This window comes from Mauremys reevesii, linkage group 5 (genome assembly GCF_016161935.1).
Source record: "Mauremys reevesii isolate NIE-2019 linkage group 5, ASM1616193v1, whole genome shotgun sequence".
NCBI lineage: Eukaryota > Metazoa > Chordata > Testudines > Geoemydidae > Mauremys > Mauremys reevesii.
The window spans coordinates 120,469,241-120,489,814 of NC_052627.1; the positions used below are offsets into that span (position 1 = coordinate 120,469,241).

Consider the following 20,574-nt stretch of genomic DNA (forward strand, 5'->3'; position numbering starts at 1 on the left):
TAACACTGTCCTCGGGAGCCAAAAAATCTTACCGCGTTATAGGTGAAACTGCGTTATATCGAACTTGCTTTGATCCGCCGGAGTGTGCAGCCCCCCTGGAGCACTGCTTTACCACGTTATATCCAAATTTGTGTTATAACAGGTCGCATTATATCGGGGTAGAGATGTACTTTTGTCTTTTAAGTGGCTTCTTTTCCAAAATGTTGTTCCTGTTAATGAAATGATCACAAATTAACTGAAATAAACAAAACTGAAATCAGAAAAGTAAGTGGTAAAGAACAGTATCTTTATGATATTCCCGACAATGATGAAGCTCCTAAAAAAACCCCCCAGTTTGGGGTATTACCTTTTGGTTTTGAATGCACATTCACAGGGGATTCCTTTTGAATTTAGTGAGATATGTGGGCACATTCAAAGACAAACTGTGGTCCTAAATGTTATAGCTTTTTAATTAGGAATTGTATTTAATGATAACTAAATAACGATAGACTTTAATTAAAGATATTTCAAATTAGTGACGCTCGTATCCTAGATCAAGAACTCCAAAAGGAGAAGCAAAAATAACATTCTCACAATACATGTGTTATTTCTTTGTTTAAATCTTATTGACAGGTCCCCTTGAAGGTGATTCTTACCACTGGAAAGTCATGGGGTTGCATGACAGAATTACAGGAGATGTAAAACAACCGTCATCAGGGATGTTCTTCGGTATCAGCATACATCATTGGCCTATACTGATTCTTTACTGAATCACTAGGCAACAGCTCTGCTGGATCTTTCATAAGCACCTAATACTCTGCATGTGAATTTTTTTACTTCATTTTGTCTGTAGCCCTAGGCAACAGCAGTAAGATAAAACTGGTTTTTACCAGTTCATTGTGTTTTCTTTAGCCAAGGTAACCAGCAGGGAACTGCTTTTGTTCAGAGCCAAATTACCACATGTAAGAAATGAAGCAAGACAACATTAACCCTTCGGGGTCATAATATCTATCTAATTCATACACACGATATGTTAACATTAAATATTTTGTCAGATGCCTGTATGAATGCAGAATATTTGAAATAATGCAACTGTACAATTTTAAATATATCAACAGTTTTATTCAACATGTTGTTATATAATTTGTGAGCGAGGTGTCTGTTTGGCTTTTCTGAGGCACTGCATTAGCTTTCTTCAGACAAAAATGATTATTCAACCTTAAATCATCGTAAAGTTTTTTAAGCAAAACAAATAGGAAGATACTGGATGCCTAAATGCTTTTCAAAGAGCCCAGCCAACAGTGCAGATAATTGTTGCTTGAGTTAGTTTTTTTTCAAACTCGGGGTATATGAATTTACCCAGTATAGAATACGTGCTAGAGTGAATGAGGAATGTTGTAGAAAAATTCATCTAATTTATTTAAAGTACAGATAATTGTTTATGATAAACCTTTAGGTTTAAAATTGGGCTCACCTTTCTGCTTTAATGCTTAGATTTATGATTGCTCTCTTAGTCTTGTTTAGTATTGCTTGTTCTGTAAATCCAGCATTACTAAAGGCCCAGTCCCGTCTGGTCCTCCTGGGAAATGCAGGCACCCTCAAGTCCCACTGACCTAATTAGAAGGACACACACCAAACCTTCCAAGAGATGCTCAATACCTCACAGGATTGGGCCCCAAATGCTTAATGCTTCAGTAGTGTCATTTCAGCTTTAGATTCCATGCAGTGAAACAGTTTATTGTAATTTTAATTTGTATAATTAAAACTGAACAATTTTTATTGTGTTAAAAGGCATTAAACTATGAAAACAAACAGCTTCATATCCATCACTTTATTTCTCGTGTTACTTATTAATCATGCTCAACCTGTCCGCCAAAGTGAGTCAGCAAGTTGTTTCTAAAAAATGATTCTAACAATTTTAAAATTAGCAGCTGGCTTCTAAACAAGTTAGAACCTTCTACCTTTGAATTATAAGCCAGATCTGTGGCTGGGGTAAATCAGCAGAGCTCCACTGACTTTGATGGAGCCATGCCAGTTAACATGAGCTGAGGATCTGGCTCTATATTTTCAAGAACAGCAAAAAAGTTGGGACAATTTTATTTTCCTTTCTGCTGCTTTACACATTGATGTTAAGTATATTTGATCTACAACACAAATTCTACATTACACATTATGAAATCATTTAATATAACAGCAAGGTAAATTTAAGAGAAAGGCACTTTCATGCCTGCTTCTCTGCTGCTTCTATATCTGGAATGCCCTCTGAATTAGTGTGTCGTGCCCCACCATCTCCTCATTCAAATTCCTTTTGAAGACCTACTCCTTCCATGAGGCCTGCAGTCCCTAAACCATGTTGATCAAATGCTGCCTTCTTAAGCCCAGCATTATATGACAGAAGGAACAGGAGAAAAAGAAACTCTAAGTCAACACCTTCCTCTAGCTCACCAGCGATGATGATGATAATTCTTAATAGATTAACAATAGATTAAGTCACCTATATTCCTAAAATAACAATTACTATTGTGGAGCGAGTGTGAGAGAGGCATTGAATGAGGACTGGACACAGAGAGAGAGAGAGAGAGATGGATTCAACTCCTAGGGCAGGAGTCGGCAACCTTTCAGAAGTGGGGTGCCGAGTCTTCATTTATTCACTCTGATTTAAGGTTTCGTGTTCCAGTCATACATTTTAATGTTTTTAGAAGGTCTCTTTCTATAAGTCTATAATATATAACTAAACTATTGTTGTATGTAAAGTAAATAAGGTTTTTAAAATGTTTAAGAAGCTTCATTTAAAATTAAATTAAAATGCAGAGCCCCCCAACATATCTGTGCTCATATGATAATTGTGTTCTTTATTATAATTTAAATGAATATGCCTGGTACTGAAGTTTGGCTTACCAGCCTGTAATTGCCAGGATCACCTCTGGAGCCTTTTTAAAAAATAGGCATTACATTAGCAACCTTTCAGTCATCTGGTACAGAGGCTGATGTAAGCAATAGGATACATACCACAGTTGGTAGTCCTGCAATTTCACATTTGAGTTCCTTCAGAACTCATGGGTGAATACCATCTGGTCCTGGTGACTTATTCCAGTTTACTTGATCAATTTGTTGCAAAAACTCATCTTTTGACACCTCAGTCTGGGACAGCTCCTCAGATTCATCACCTAAAAAGAACAGCTCGGGTATGGGGATCTCTACCATATCCTCTGCATTGAAAACAGATGCAAAAAAAATCATTTAGCTTCTCTGCAATGGCCTTTTCTTTCCTGGGTACTCCTTTATCTCCAGAAAGATAAAATAAGTCATTTATTGGTTGATAGAGCTCTGTTGATAGCATACTTAATAATTTCAAACATAAGTTGACCAAGATGTCTAAGGTTTTTTCCATCTTGAATGCTTCTTTTAATTTCTCTCATTATAGATGTTAAAGGACTGTCTAAGTAAACCTTGATTATATATATTCTAGACCAATGGCATCCATTAGTATTGCTACTCAGAAAGATGATGAGACCCATATTCAGTAGAAGACATGGATAGCTCAGTGGTTTGAGCATTGGCCTACTAAACCCAGGGTTAGCAGTTCAATCCTTGAGGAGGCCACTTAGTGATCTGGGGCAAAATTAGTGCTTGGTCCTCCTAGTGAAGGGAGGGGGCTGGACTCAATGACCTTTCAAGGTCTCTTCCAGCTCTATGAGATAGGTATATCTAAAATTATATTTGAATAAAATGCTGCTTGTGTTAACTGAACTGTATCTTTTATAGAATAAAAAATAACTAATCTTTATTCATAATTATGGCATCTGGAATACTAGATAATCAAAATGTCTCAAATGCAGCAGCATTCCAAGTTTGAGACATTGTGGAATCAGTGTTCTTTAGGAATAGTATGCAGTTGTATTCCAACTTCCTTTCAACACCTTATTTGTATTAACTCGAGGTCGGGACAGAGAGCATGAATTACAGTCCAGATCTGTAGATTTCACCCTACAAGGTAAAAGATACTGTAAATATTTGCCTATTGGCCTGTATGAAATAATACTGTAACTATTTCCCTATTAGTATGTGTGCACTATGTTAAATTAACAGTACATTCTTCCTCACCTCAACAGAGATTTTTCCATACTTGAAAGGAAGAATTTTGTACAGATTAAGCTCATGTCCTGTTTTCCCTTCAGACTTCTTTACACACGCATAAGATATTGAAAAATCTGTGTAGAGGCTTTGGTGACATAATGAAATCCTTTGACACAAGGACCTGATGGAGGAAGAAACCAGCTCCATGAATATTTGTGTAGGGCATTAGCATACTGAAGTGCTTTAAATGAAAACCAGACACAGGAATTACCATGTTCATTTCATAGAAACACATCTTTATTTTTTGTGGGTGTGGGGCCATTTTTCTGTTGGCCCAGCTTTTCCTTGATGCTGTAGTATTCCTTAGCAAGATATTTTAAAATGTTAGACAATGCTACTATGGAGTTGTGCATTGTGGAATGTGCTGAGTCTATGAAGGCAAAAATCCGTAAAGAAGATAGAGAATTTGTTAAACTATGTAAACTGCAGCTGGTCAATCTTTGAACAGAGGTTGGACATATCTTCTCGAAACAATGACCATCAGCATGTAGTACACCTAAATAGGTCAAAAAGAACAGGAGTACTTGTGGCACCTTAGAGACTAACAGATTTATTTGAGCAAAAGCATTTGTGGGCTAAAGCCCACTTCATCAGATGCATGCAGTGGAAAATACAGTAGGAAGATAAATATATAGAGAGAGCGAGAGAGAGAACATCAAAAAAAATGGGGGTTGCCATACCAACTTGAATGAAACTAATCAACTAAGGTGGGCTATTATCAGCAGGAGAAAAAATATTTTTGTAGTGATAATCAGGATGGCCCATTTCAAACAGTTGACAACAATGTGTGAGTAACAATAGGGGGGAAATTAGCATGGGGAAATCGTTTTTAGTTTGTGTAATGACTCATCCACTCCCAGTCTTTATTCAAGTCTGATGTAGTGGTGTCCATTTTGCAAATTAGTTCCAGTTCAGTAGTTTCTCATTGGAGTATGGTTTTGAAGTTTTTTTTGTTGAATAATTGTGACTTTTAGGTCTGTAATTGAGTGACCAGGGAGGTTGAAGTGTTCTCTGATTGGTTTTTGAATGTTATAATTCTTGATGTCTGATTTATGTCCATTTATTCTTTTGCGTAGAGACTGTCTGGTTTGGCCAATGTACATGGCAGAGGGGCATTGCTGGCACATGATGGCATATATCACATTGGTAGATGTGCAGGTAAACGAGCCTCTGATAGAATGGCTGATGTGATTAGGGCCTATGATGGTGTCCCCTGAATAGATATGTGGACAGAGTTGGCAACGGGCTTTGTTGGAAGGATAGGTTCCTGGGTTAGTGTTTTTGTTCTGTGTGGTTGCTGGTGAGTATTTGCTTCAGGTTGGGGGGGGGCTGTCTGTATGCAAGGACTGGCCTGTCTCCCAAGATCTGTGAGAGTGATGGATCATTCTTCAGGATAGGTTGTAGATCCTTGATGATGCGTTGGAGAGGTTTTAGTTGCGGGCTGAAGGTGATGGCTAGTGGCGTTCTGTTACTTTCTTTGTTGGACCTGTCCTGTAGTAGGTGACTTCTGGGTACTCTTCTGGCTCTGTTGATCTGTTTCTTCGCTTCATCAGATGGGTATTGTAGTTGTAAGAATGCTTGATAAAGATCTTGTAGGTGTTTGTCTCTGTCTGAGGGGTTGGAGCAAATGTAGTTGTATCTTAGAGCTTGCTGTCAGGGTGCCAATGCCTGAGATGATAAGGTATCCAGGATTTCTAGGTTTATGGATCTTGGGTAGCAGATAGAATACCCCTGGTCGGAGGTTTAGGGGTGTGTCTGTGCAGACTTGTTCTTGTACTTTTTCAGGGAGTTTCTTGAGCAGATACTGCAGTTTCTTTTGGTAACCCTCAGTGGGATCAGAGGGTAATGGCCTGTAGAATGTGGTGTTAGAGAGCTGCTAATACACTACCCACCTGCTGAAGTGAAGAAACAGATTGACATAGCCAGAAGAGTACCCAGAAGTCACCTACTACAGGACAGGCCCAACAAAGAAAGTAACAGAACGCCACCAGAAGGTTGAGGGCCGAAAAACCAGTCTCATTGTTCCAATGCTGGAATGGTCATTGCTAGAGTGACCATCTTGAGTTTTTGAGCTTTCATAAACTTGTTGATGACTAGTATGGGTCTCCAATCTCCCATCCTCTTGGGTATTAGGAAATAGTAAGAGTAAAAGCCTTTGCCCCGTAGATGTTGAAGTACTAGATAATACTTAGTCTTGCCATGAGTGCAGGGGACTGGACTGGATGACCTCTCGAGATCCCTTCCAGTTCAATGATTCTATGATACTACTGGCTGTATGTCTCCTAGCTGGAGGAGGTGATAGATTTCTTGTCATAGTAAACTCTCATGAGAAGAGTCCCTGAAGAAGGACAGGAAAGGGTATTGTGGAGGACGAAGGGAAGTAAAATGGATGGAATACTCATTGTGAATAATTTCCAAGACCCATCAGTCCAGTGTTATGTGTTCCCAGGTGCTGCGGAATGTGGCAAGACAGCAGCCAAATGGGCAGGATAAGTTGGTCAGCTGTAGCTGTTGAGGAGAGCCATATGTTGGCATCTCAACCAACACATCAAAATTGGTGTTTGGAGGTGGATGATTGTGATACACTTGGGGAATCTAGCTTTCTTCCTCTGAGGTTCATAAAAGCACTGGGTCAGGTATTGAGAGGTGTGTGTTCTGTGTTAGGGCTGCAGACTAAATTTTCTTTTTTGTTCAGGCATATAGATCTCTAATGAGTGGAGAGTGGCCCTGGAATCTTTGGTATATCTCCAATTATAAATATTCTTAATCTCCTAGAACTGGAAGGGACCTTGGAAGGTCATCGAGTCCAGCCCCCTGCCTTCACTAGCAGGACCAAGTACTGATTTTACTCCAGATCCCTAAGTGACCCCCTCAAGGATCAAACTCACAACCGTGGGTTTAGCAAGCCAATGCTCAAACCACTGAGCTATCCCAAAAAGGAAACTGTTTTCTTTGCAAAAACTTGGTGCCTTCAAAGGGAAGGTCTTCAACAGTTGATCGCACCTCTTTAGGGAAACGCAAAAGGTGTAACCATGGCGCACATCACATAACCTCCACCAAAAAGATGGATTGGGCGGCAGTGTCAGCTGCATCAAGGGCAGACTGTAATGCTGTGACTCTGGAAGCTGATCAATAAAGTTGTGAAGCTTTGAATACCTGACATAGACGTACTTCACCGTTAAGGCTTGATAATTGGTGATTTCAAACTGAAGCGTGACTGAGGAATAGGCTTTCCTCCCAAAGAGGTCCAAGCCAATCCCTATCATAGGGGATGGCTCACATTTAGTGCTAACAGCCCCGGGAGTTTCCATGTCCACAACTATGGAGTTGGGGAGAGGGTGGGGGAAAAAAATTCCATCTCCCTACCTGGAACATAATATATTTCACCAGCCAGCTTACAAATAGGCATCACTGATGCTGGGGTCTGCTGTATGGTTTTTGTGGAGTCCAGGAGAGCCTCGTTGATGGGGAGGGCTATTTTAGAGGTCAAGGAAGAGTGTAATATGTTGAGGAGTTTGTGACAGGTGTCCTTGACTCCCTCCAAGGGTAGCTGCAGTGTATCTGCCACCCTTTTTGCCAAGTCCTGGAAAAGCCGGAAATCATTGGCTAGGGATGGTGGCGGGTGCATGACAGTCTCATCTGTGGAGGAGGATATGTTGGTTCTTGGAGTGACCTCTTCCTTGATTCTACCCTCCTCCTCCTCAGCAATCTCCTCTGGAGATTCTGAGGTTCTAGATGCCATAGCAGAGGGGTAATGTCTTGGGGGGTTCATGAGCGAGGCTAGGAGCTCAAGAAGTGTCAGGGTAATACTCATCCCAGGGATCCCAGTACAGCCACTGGGACAGAGCTCGATGGCAACACCCATGGCTGGCCATACAAAGGTGGTGGTGGGGCCACCTGAGGGTATCCTTGAGGAGCCTCTTGGTAGTGGGCACCATAGGGAGCATGGGAAGAGTAGTGGGAAATGTTTCTTCTGACTCCTTCCTTGAAAGTGGGGGGTGCATGGCAGGGTACTGGAGAAGACTCCTGCACTATGAGGAGATTCGGTGCTGAGGTCCTGGTGCTGAGAAGAGGAGACTCTGGTATGTCTGATACCTGGAGGTCTCTTGAGTGCCAGAATTCCGGTGGTGCTGACTGACCCCAGTGCTGCTGGTGGTACAGAGATTGCCAGGATCTCGCCCATACCGACCACTCCAGTGCTGGATGGGGCATCGATGACAGTGCTGAAGGTACACCGTGCACTGGCAGCATCTTCTTACTGGAGTGCTGTTCACTCCTATCTTTGGCAGCAAGTGCCATTGACTTGGTGCCTGTCCCCATCAGGTCCTTAGGTGCATCAGTGATACCTGCTGCTCCAGATCTTCGTGAGCTGGGTTTACCAGGCTGGGATTGTCTTGGTGCTGATGATACCAATGATACCAGGCATGTCGGAGAGCTTTTGCTGGCAGCTTGGGGCTTACTCTGGGGACTTCCCACTCTCTTTTTCAATGACTTATGCAAGGGGTCGGTGGCTGTTTTCTTTGACCACGGTCTTTAGATTTTTGAGGGCTCTGGGGACAACTCATGTATGCCAGGTGATTCTCAGCACAGGTCAAGGGAGGGTTGGAGGCTGTCTCTATAAAGATGATCTTCTCAGGGACTCAGGCTTTAGGTGGCTGCTGCAGACAATGCAGCTTCATTTGAAGCAGCAGTTTAAAGGGAAATGCTTGCTGCTTAAGCAGAGGTTGGTTGCCCTTTAGCATCCAGTGTGCTTGGAAAATACTGAACTGTCCCCATTCAGCATTTTGAAGCTACAGCTACTTTGCTGCATTGCCAAACAGCATCAAGCACAGAAGTGATGAGAGTTGAGCCTTAAAGGAATGAATGACCTAATTTCTTTAATAAAGAAAAATAAAATAGTACAGAAAACTGACGTTGCCTTCCTCCCTCCCACCATGCCCCAATCTCCTATTGCATGCTTCAAACCAGCATCACAGTTGGTACAGGACCATATTAGCTACAGAATTGATGTTCACAAGATTTACTGGGGCCCTGAGCACAAAGAACATTTGGGCTCCCGAGAGCCCTCCCTGCCACGGGGCCCCACCTTTGCTCTTTCCCATCCCCAAGACCCCATTCCCCTGGCCTGGCCAGAAGCTGGGGCTGTGGTAAGAGCTGCCGAGGGAGTCCAGGCCACTGGGGGAAGCCTGCCCTGGGCGGTGTGCCCTGGGGGGGGCCAGGGCCAGGGTCTTTTCTTGGGCATCCTGGTCCCCTGCCCAGGGCTGCCCGGGCCCCCCACAGCTGCCTGGGCTCCCTGGGTGGCACTTACTGCAATATAGGACAGTTGTCCCCAAACTGTGGGGTGTACCCTCCCGGGGGGGGGGGAGACAGGGACATGGAGGACTGTTCGGGGATGGGTGCAGTGGGAGCCTGGGTCAGCCTCCATGGGGGGGGGAGGTGTGGAGGGAGAGCCACCCAGCCCTGCTGTTCCCCCAGCTCTGCTCCAGCCCCCCCCAAGCCACACCTCCTGCCCCACTCCCAGCTCCCCACCCCAACCCCCACCACGACCATTGGCTACGCGCCTGGCTCTGGCCCTGGCCCCAGCTCCAGGAAGGGCACGGACCAGGTTAAGGGAGTGAAGGGGGCACAACCAAAAAAGTTTGGGGCCCCTGGCCTAAGGTAACCCTACATCCTGTTTTGGTCCCGGATGGCCCAACTTTTATGGCAAAGTGGGCATTTGTCTCATTTGCCCTTGCTAACTGATCCCGGGGGGCAAGGGCAAACGCTATAAATGCCCAGTTTTGCCAAAAAGGGGCTTGCGGTGGGGGGGGCGGTGTGAGCGGCGGGGCTTGGGACAGCCCTTTGCAGGGGAGGAGGGGGCTTGGGCAAGTGGCTCGGGCTGGTGCTGAGAGGGGGCTTGGGTCAGCTCTGCACGGGAAGGGCAGTGGGACCGTGCCAGGTTGACAATGGCACCAGGCCTGCACTGGGAAGGGGCCCATTACGGACCCGTCTAACCCATCCACATGGCTGGATCTGGCCCCTCACCCGGGGCAGTCCAGCGCCCAGGCCTCCCTGTGTGAGCGGCTCCCAGCCAGCAGGTCCCACTAGCCTGTAGGGGGCTCGTTGCCCAGCAGCCGGGCGCTGCCATGTGGGCTGCTTGCCATGGGGCTGGTGGATGCAGCCGGGCCGGGCGAGTTCTCGGGGCTCTTTCCCAGGGGTGTGCCCCTCTCCCCAGCGTGGCTCTGGGGCCGAGCACTCTCTGTTGCCCACCACCCGTGGGGGTCCTGCCTGTCTCCCTGGGGCTGAGCCACTTGGGACCGGCCGGGCTGGTCTTGGCCAGTGTGGGGGTGGGGGCTCGGCCGCAGGCCCCATTCCCACTCCGGACGGACTGATTCTGTCGCTCCCAATGGGCCAGAGCGCTCCTCACCCCGGGACTAGCGGGGGGCCTGGGGAGTGCTGGGCACAGAGGGGCTGCTGGGGTGGGGCAGGGCGGTGTGGCACAGCTTTGGCCCACCCCTGAGGGGCAGAGTCCTTGTGCTGGGCTGGGTGGAGTGGGGCTTTCCCGGCTCCAGTGTGCTGTGCCCCATTGCCCTGGCTGGCCCCTTGGTCTGGGGCCCTACCCCTTCTGCCCATGCCATGCCCCATTGCACCTGGGGGGGGGGGCACAGATATGTTTGGCACCTGGCCAACAAACGGTTAAGCTGGCCCTGGAGGGAGGGATGGGAGAGGGGGGCTCGGGGCAGCTCTGCGCGGGAGGGAAAGGGAGAGGGGCTCACATGGTGGGAGCGGGAGGGGAATATACTCAATCTACAGCAGCTCTGTAGCACAGCCTGGCCGGGGGGTGGGGCCTTGGGGGAAAGAGGCGCAGGGCTGAGGGGGCAGGTGGGCAGGAACAGACCGAGCAACAGGAGACGGGCCAGAGCGCCGGTGCTCCTGCAGGCGCACCAAATGAGACCCTGAGGCAATCTGCCACTGGCTGACCAAGCCTCGCAACAAACTAGACGGTTGAAAGTTGGGTGTCTGAATGGGCAGACTCACTAATGGTTCATCGTCCCACCGGTACTAGTTCAGTATGGAAAACTTAAAATAAAGAAAAGCAGCGCCTACGTATGGCTGTGCAAGAATTTCTATAGGTTATAAAACCTGCCTGGCGGGGGTGGGGGGGGCAGTCAGGGTTTCAGCAGTAAATATCCAGTAGCCTCCTTTGTGAGAAATCTGTTTCAACAAGCAAGTCATTCAAGGGCCTTTGCAGCCAAAAGGGTAGGCCTACAGCTTGAACTAAGAGACGTGGGATCATTTTTTGTGTGGTCGTAGTGGTGTATTTTTCTGTTTGAGGCCAGTACCCAATGGTCTGAGGCAAAGGGCAAATTCACCTTTACTGCACATTAAACTTTGGCTCCCTTCTCTTTTAGTAGAAGGACGCGGTTAACAGCAGCACTAGGAAAAAAGGGGCGATCCTCTAGTGAATGTAGCTGGATGCTGGGGAATATGCCCAGCTCGGTGCCAATGCTCTGGGAAGGATTGCAAGGAACCAGTGACCATGTCTGCCTCGGTATATGCTCTCAGCAGTGCTCCAAACATGGTCCATAGGTTACCTGCTGCTGAATTCATCAATGGCCCACTTGGCCAATGCTTCCATGGTCCAACTCTTTCTGCAATTTTCTATCTGGCCCAGTTCATGCACGCCTCATGGTAGTAGAAGAGCTCCATGACCTTGTGTGTGTGAGAGAGACCTGCCCTCTTCCCCCAAGTCATGCTGGCACATGGCCTATGTTAGTTGCAATGGAAGTGCCTGGCTGCCATGGACAGGAACAAGCCAAATGCAATTGCTTCTCCTTTATGAGGAAACAAGCCAGTAGTTCTACTACTAATGATGCGGTTGCGAAAAAGGCGCTACGGAGCAACTACATTTAGTTTGGTGTCAGAGTCTCATTTCAGTGACATTTTTTTAACCACCCACTCTTCCTTGGAAACAAACTAATGCAGCGGACAGAAGGCCTGCTGCTTAGGGCTGACCAGCCTAATGACTCCATTGCTGATTAGCCAGTGTTTGTGCACTGGGCTTCATTTTAATGTTCATTGCCAGCATCCTGTACTGTGCACCACAGTGAGGTCCTAAAGTCCTGCTGTGCTGCAAGGCTGTATAGCTGACAGTGTTCTTTTGGGGCTTATTATTGTGCATTTCATGGAAATCAGTCAAACATTCTGCCGTCATTGCCATGCATGCTATGAAGCTGCACCATGCCAAGGATTCCACTTGACACAGATAGTATCCATTTATGGTTCAGTGAGAAAGGATGGGCCAGTAGTTAAGGCATACAGCTGGGCCTTATAAGACCCAGGTTCAAGGTTCTGTTCTGCTATAGACTTCCTGAGTAACGTTGGGCAAGTATTAGTTTCACTCGGCGTTAGGTGCCTCTATACATTGAGGACATGGGCCTGTTAACTGCCACCTGTAAAATGGGGCTAACATTGCTCTTGTACCACAGACGGGTGTTGTGAGACTAAATTAAAGGTGTTTGGATATTTGGGTGACAGGGGGGTGTCCACTGGCTACCATACTTGGAGCCGTAACTAGGCTTTTTAGCGCCTGCGGAGAGCAGGCATATTTGTGTCCCTACCCTTCTTTTTTGCATCATTTTTCCACCCTGGGTGGCTGCCCTGTTCTGACCAGACACCTCTACCCTGATATACCACGAATTTGGACAGACCGCAGTAAGATTTTTTGGCTCCCGAGTACCACGTTATATCGGGGTAGAGGTGTACTTATTTCTGGAATACTGAACCTGTGGCACATGCCCCTGAAGAGTGACTGCAAACTGTGGAGGTGCAGCATGGTTATTTTAAAACGCCTCCGCCTTGGCTAGTAATAAGGCAAAGGGAACTGGAGCAAGGCCACGAGGCCTTCACAAATTTGGACGTTTATCCACCTATGCACACACCCCCTGCCTGACCTTCCCATAGTCACAGCTGCGCTCTGTGGCTCAGGTGGGAGCTCAACAGCACCTGAGGCGCAGCAGAGAGGCTTCCAGCAGCGTTGGACTTCACACTGCTGACTGTGTTTCAATGGGGAGGGCAGGGTCCTTTCCCACGCCACAAAGTTATAGCTGCTCAGGTAAGGAGGGATTCTTCCCTCCCCCCCCCCCCCATTACAAATGTATCTTTTATGTTTTGGTCAAAAACCCACAAGGTGAAAAACTTTCACTTGTCAAAAACAAACCAGAGCTTTTCTTTGAGTTTTCAACAAGACCATGAACAGTTTTTTGATATGTAATTTTTTTCACAAAAATAAAATGTTGTTTTAGTTTGTATAGAAGAGAGAGAGCGAGAGAGAGAGCATGTGATTGTGTTCAAGGTTGGATAAACCTTTTGGATAGTTTTTAATCCTGTTCTGAACCTGTCTGTCCACCCCGAGCCTAAGTTAATGGATTTCTTTTTACATATAAAGGCTTAGAACCCAGTTACACGTTAACCACCACATTTAATTTTTCAAAGCATTTTTTACAGACCACGTCAGAGGAACGATACTGCTCCAGAAACTGAAAAAGCTTGAGTCCCCTCCCCCACACCTAAGTCAAAGGCCTTTTAGGTTTGTTTTTGGTGTGTGTGGGGGTGGGGGGTTAGCACTGATACATTAAAAAAAAATCTTGCTGTGCAGGCAAAGGCTATGATTGCCCATGGGAGGGAATCTGCACACCTGGAATCAGGCTAAACCCTAAATGGCAATACTGAGACCTCAGACACAGCAGTGCCATCACCCTCCCATGTGGTTGTATACTTCTATAATACAGAGACAGACCAAGGGGCAGCTTTTTATATCACATGCTCAACACCCTTCACTGCATGTCAGCTGCTTGTATGCAAGCTCAGCAACAAGTCACTTGAGCTACGCAGTGATTTAAGCTGCAGCATCGACAAGGATTTTATCTAAGCACAGCATTAGTGGTTTGTTTGGTTTTGGGGTGGGGGGGGCAGGAGGAGAATCTACAGCTCATTTCACCAAGGTAGCAGGAGCACTAAGGCAAGTAACTGCAGAACTCATTGACATCCCCTCTTAGCGTTATGGCTACACTGCAGCTAAGACCATGCCCCCGGCCCAAACACACAGACTCCCGCTACCTTCACTAGTGTGCTAAAAATAGCCTAGACCCTGCAGCACCAGCAAAGGCTTAGGCTAGCCCCCCATGCTCAGAGCCCCCCCCCCCTTGGGGGTGAATTTGGGCAGCGAGCCTGAGCCTCCACTTCCACAAAGCTAGTTTTAACACCATTAACCAGGCTGAGTGGCATGCTCCCCGCTGCAGTACCGACATGTCCCTGTGGTAACAGACACTTGGAGCAACCCTACTGAAAGGGCAGCGTGCTGTTGAGTTCCTCCTGGCATTGTAAACTGGCTTTTTTGTCACCTCAGTGGGGCTCAGTTTTGCTTATTTGTATCATACGCATTGAGCTCTGCCCGTGTGACTGAGGGGTATAGGCTGCAGTTTTTCCCCTAATTCCCATTTCCTTAGGGGTGAGGGGTATTAGGAGGATACACTGCAGCTCGTGTGGCACTCAGGTAGTAGGGACAGGGGGTCAGGTAAGTATCTAAGGTAGGAGAGAAAACAGCTCATTAACCAACCCTTTTCCACCTAAAAATGTGAGGATTTGTAATGGGTGTGTGCTCTGTGCTAGTTTAACTAAATTAAAAAATAAATAAAAGGAAAGCTTGGGGGTAACACCAGCCTGGGATGCAGGTGATATGGATTCTATCCACCCGTGACCTTGGACAACTCAGCTCTAACCCCAGGTCCCCCCAGCGTATATAGGTGCTTAACTCCCACTGAAATAATGGAATTTAAAACCTAAATACTTTTGAGGATATGGGTCAAACTCTCTGTGCCTCAGAGCCCTGTCTCTGGAATGAGGATAACACTTCTTCTTTCCTCTGCCCTTTGTTCAGAATGTAAACTCTTCAGAGCAGGAACTGTCTCGTGCCCTGGGGGTATACAGCACCTTGCCCCATTAGGCACTGATCTCAGTTGGGCTTTAGATACATCTGTGATACGTTTAGTATGGAGCAGAAACTCTCAAGCAGTTTCCACAGGCATCTACAAGAGCCTCAGGAAGCAACACTTCTTAGTTACAGTATGTGATTCCAAGCCAATAGTCTGTCAACTGCAAAGCTTGTCTTGGCAGACTAATGTGTGTGAACACAGGGCCTAGTTGTGATTGTCTATTTACTAAATACATATCTTCAGAAGAACACTTTTCTAACTATGATGGGATTAGTCAGTGAACCGTGAGTGCCTGGGGATGGTAAAACAGAGGCATATATGACACATGTATTTCCTATTTGCCAGTGGTTAGAGAGAGAGAGAGAACTAGTATTTTTACTGCAGCATTTCCATCCCTGACAAAAAGCGTATGAATTTTCTGAAACCTCATGTACTCCAAGACCAGAGTCAGTAATTTCACCGCAATGCAGTTTAGAAATAACTTATGTATGTTTTAGATTTTATTCATTCATACATTTACAGCAGTTGCTTTCATATTACAATTCTCTTTCATCTTTTCAGTTTTCACTTATAAAAAATTAACCAAATAAACCTTATTTATCCAAATTTATCACAGCAGGTCTGGTTAATTTTCACAGTTACAACGGCCATCAGAAACAGAACTTAAATACCTACAAGTCATTCATTTCCAATATCGCACTTGGTTCTTCTTAAAGACACACTGCCTTCATTTCAGAGCTGAGTGGATATAGTGTTTCAGTACTCTGCTAATGGAAGATTGAGTAGAGAGATCACTACGTCGAGTAGCAGTTTATAGGCTGGGACTCAAATGCCTAAAGATATACTGAGGAGTAATTTGCATATATAAAACATTTCTTGACGCATGCTGTAGTAACTGGTTTGTATTGATACATGTGGACAGTATGCGAACATTTACCAAGAGTACTGATTATCCTCACTGTGTGCTGCCACAGAAAAGTACATTCCTTTAGTCTATCTTCTGCTATTGTTGAGTCAGAGTTGTAGCGAAACACTGGATTAGGAGACTGCAGAAGAGACGCTGCTCTATGCTACTTTTAACAGCGCTCTCATCTATCTGCTGAAAGGCCAACCCTCTCCGGCTAGGCATGGTGGACTACTCTAACTTACTTTTAAGATTCTACCAAGAAGATACTGCATTGTATAAAGACTTGGGGTGTTTCTATTGTCTTCAAGCTGGGTGATTGTGTATCAAGTTCAAGTCTCAAAGACCAATGGCCCATTAGAGTACTTAATTCTGCTCCCTAGTTACAATAGCAGCACTTGATTGCCAGTGTGTTCATTACTGTCTTCATTTACTACTTTCCCGTTCTCCTTCCCGCCCCCCCCCCCCATCTTTGCAAACACACTCATTTTCTTTACAGTGGTAATTATTGCTGTTTTAAAGTACAGTATGTTCATAGGAGAATATGTCTTTAAGGACTTGCAGCCGCTTCCTGTTACAAAGTACATACCATGCTGAACATAGAAAACACAAGACTTATTTCACATTGGTCTTGTACAGGTATGAAGAGATGCAGAATAGGAGACCGTTGAGGGGAATCTGAGTTTCCATTGAGGAGCGTGTTAAATCTTATAACCCATGATTTTTACTAAGAGAACACTCGCTTGGACACTAACAATTCTGTTAATCATCTAGCCCCAATTTTTTTCAGTTGACATTGAATGGACATTTCGGCAAATGCATACTACACAATCTGTTTAACACTACAAAGAAGTGATTTTATCTTAACTGCATTAGTTTCAAGAAGATTTTTTTTTTAGCCTTAATAAAATAACGCAAGCACACAAACTGCTTAAAGATAACAGCCCAGGACCGTCATAAGAACCACCAAAAAGCAGCGGATGCTTTTGTTGAAACCCAGTTATTAAAAAAGAAAAGAAAAGAAAAGAAAAGAAAAATATACATACAAGGCAAATGTCTAAACTTAGGTTTGGATAAAGAAAATTGAAAACAATATTAGTATATATTCTTCATTATGTTTACAGTTGCTGATTTCACATTCAAACATGTTACCTATAAAGAAATTTACAGCTGCATTATGTACTTGTTACACTGTTGATTTAATTAACTTCCACCTTTTACTATTTAAACTTTAACACTAAATTGTTTCCTCTTCAAAAAAACCTAACCACGCTGTAAAACAAAGAAAGCATTGAACAGTAATTTGCACACTCCAAATGTTGACTTCTAGCTTAGTTTTAAATTATTGTCTTTTAACTACACTCTCAGTTGTTTACATTGCATGCTAGCCTATTTTAATTTCAGCCAAAGATGCTTAGAAAGATAATTCAGGTAAGTCTTTTAGTGGCAGAGAGGGAAAATACATATCCCTCTGACTGAGGAGAGGTAAAAACCTCTGGCTACAAACACAAGGGTATGAGATTTCCTGATCAAGGTTTGGTGTGAGTATGGTTTGCGAAGAAGGAAACTGATCCTTTTGCATTTTCAAAATGATTTAATAATTCCACATCCATTAATTTTTCTTTATGTGGCATAGTGTATGCAACCCCAGGACTCCAGATGGCTTGGAATTAAAATACCTTCATTAGGACTTTAAATAGAGTGCACAGCAATAGAATTAAACCAGGCTCTAATGAAATGCAGGCTTAGAGCAAATTTAAAATTGAACTGTTAATTCAAAGGTAACAGGAGCTGGCTCTTGCCCATGTGTGTCTAGCAATTCTGAACACCTTGCAGAAAGGATTAATTATCCAGTCATCAGCATCTCAGCCATAAACTCTGGAAAAATTAAAAGGCAGGAGATACAGATCATGAACTGATATGGTTCAACGCTACAAAGGACAATAGTAAGGAGAGTGACGACTTTCTGTAAACATCTAAGCAACTGTTTTTCATTGATCAGATTTTTTTTAATCCAATGGCCTGATTCTGCTCCCAGTGAAATCCATGGGAATTCTGCCACCCACTGCAGTGGGAGCACAAGGGTCTAAGGGCATGACCCTGCAAGATGCTGAGCATCCTCCATTCCAACTGAAGTCACAGGGACCTGAGAGAGCTCCTCGCTGCATGGATTTGCACTCTAGAAGTGTGCACTTCAGAATAGCAGCCAGCCAAGGCCTAATCCTGCATCTCTTACACATGCGAGTAATAATAATACTTGGATCTCAAAGAGTTTTGCAAATGAAAGAAACTATCATTGTTCTCAAAATGATTCACAGAGGTGAGGTGAAGTGACCTGCCTCAGGTCACCCAGGAGGTCACTGGTAGAGGCGAGAACACAGCCCAGGTTTCCTGACTTCCAGTCATCTTCCCGGTTCATGCTCTATCACTGACGTGAGTAAGGTCTCCAGGATTGGGCCTCGGGACGTTAATACGTTACTCATGGCACTTGATCCTTTAAAAGGAAGTTGCACTAATTTTTACATTGATAAACTGTGTTGTACTCTGCGTTTGGATTTAAGTGTACTTCTTTTGTTGTGATGCAAACTCTGACACTGCTTTACACAGTGTAACTCACACTCTACTTTCACACCGAGTTTCAGTGGCCATTCAAATAAATAATTTGGTGCTGTTACATTTCAAGATCACATATGCATAGAACATTGTTATAGTATTTTACATTTTAGTTAAATTCTTGTTTTCATTTCAGATAAGCACTTTTAAAAACCAAGCTTCAGCCTACAACTGTACAATCAACTAATCAAAAACTGTTCAACCCTTGACAAGATTTAACTACATTAAATGCCAGGCTGTTACACAAATACTCATTTTAAAATCATACAGGCAAGGTAATGAACTGATGTGGATATTTGCTAGCTGGCAATTTTCAAATCAAAACTTAGGCAGTTCTACAAATTAATCACAAACACAGTTCTTGGAATTAAGTTTCATTCCCGCTACTTATACCCAATAATTTTGTTCCACGGATGCACTAGGAAGGAGAAATTGTTATTCTACTGACACGTGTAGGACTCTGTGCATAAAAACAGTATCTGGAGCCCACAGTCCTGTGTGCGAATAGACTGCAATACAATCATGGAGAGGGGAACCTAGGAAGCATTAAAGTGGTACTGAAAAATAATCTTGTATATACCCTGTAGCAGTAGCAACTTAGGGGGAAAGCCCCGTGTCATCAGTGCAGAATTCTGAAAGCTCCCATGGCAAGAAGCACTGTGAAGCGCCTGTCAAAGCAGAGATTAAAGCAGCTATTTCTACACCTCCTGCAGGTGCTGACCATTTCACTGGAGAGGAAATGGCATGACTTTGTGACAATATCAGTTGAGGAGGCCTGGAGAAGATTAGAACCCACTTTCCATACTGCTTTAACCACTTAGTATCTCTGAATGGAACGGAGCCTAGTCAGGGGTCTAGATTCCTGTAGCTCGGGGTTAGCTGTCAATGCGACACATGGTTTATAGGTGGCACTGCTCAGAGCAGGCACCAAGGGGCCGGTTCTGCCCCCCGGTTTAGCATGCACACACAACTACTATTGTTGTAGCGAGAACTGCTCAGGTGTCTCCCAAGGAGGGCTCAGGCGCTAATGAGGTTAATATTAGCCACATGTGAATCAAATGTTTATTTTTCCCTTTAGTGATTTACAATTTTTAAGAGGGACTATACAAATATTAGGCCCTGATCTTGCAAGGAGGGTTTGGCCAAGAGGATCTGGCCCTGACCCCTGCAGGAATCCACATACATGGAGCTAACAGCAGGGTCAAGGCTGCAGGCAGTAAATCTACATTCTGCAGCCAAACGAATCACCAAAACAGTTTTTATTTTAGTGTCAGGATTCTAACTAGAAAGCTGCAACCGTGATGCTGACAGTGCAGAATGGGGCAGAGAGCAGGGATAATCCATTTGCATACATGGGAAAAGCAGGCAGTGGCACAGCTGTTGTCAAATACTATGTTCTATTACTTCTTAAAAACACTCTCCAGCTGAATTTGAGGTGGTTTAACCTGCTGTTTACTAAATAAATAAATAAATATATAAACTCCAACCCTTATGATGAGCGAGAGAGAGACAGAGACACACACACACACAATCTGTGATTGTTCCACCTCACTGTGCATCAGTCTGGAGGGCTTGCATGGAAATACTAAAATGGCAGCCCCTTTTCTCCCACTGAGAGCCTGTTCATAGATAGGGAACAGTAACAGGTGTCTAAACATTGTTAAAATTCATATTTAATATAGTCTCTCATTTAGTACAGAAATTAACTCTCTACAGTGTTAGAATTAACCCTCTGGGAAGATCCTCTAAAGGTTCTTTCAACTGCAGACTTAGATTGAGAGTTTCTCAGGGCAGGGACCGTGTCTTTAATCTCTTTGTACAGCCCCTTACACACTTACCGCTGTATACCAGTATTAAATAACAACAGCCAGTAAGAGGAGGTTACTTACCTGTAACTGGAGGTTCTTCGAGATCTGTATTCCACTGCGGGTTACGCACACGCACCGTGTGTCCGGAGCTGGAGAATCT

The 20,574-nt window shown here is 44.6% G+C and overlaps 1 protein-coding gene across 1 annotated transcript in view; it reads left to right on the forward strand.

Annotated features, from left to right (window-relative positions):
* POLN (DNA polymerase nu) overlaps nt 1–1,730 on the forward strand; it is a 227,947-nt gene extending 226,217 nt beyond the window's left edge. The window contains exon 26 of the mRNA XM_039539378.1: nt 613–1,730. Within this exon, the coding sequence (XP_039395312.1) occupies nt 613–681 (69 nt within the window). The 3' untranslated portion in view covers nt 682–1,730. The remainder of the gene's footprint in view (nt 1–612) is intronic.
* The last annotated feature ends 18,844 nt before the right edge of the window (nt 1,731–20,574 follow it).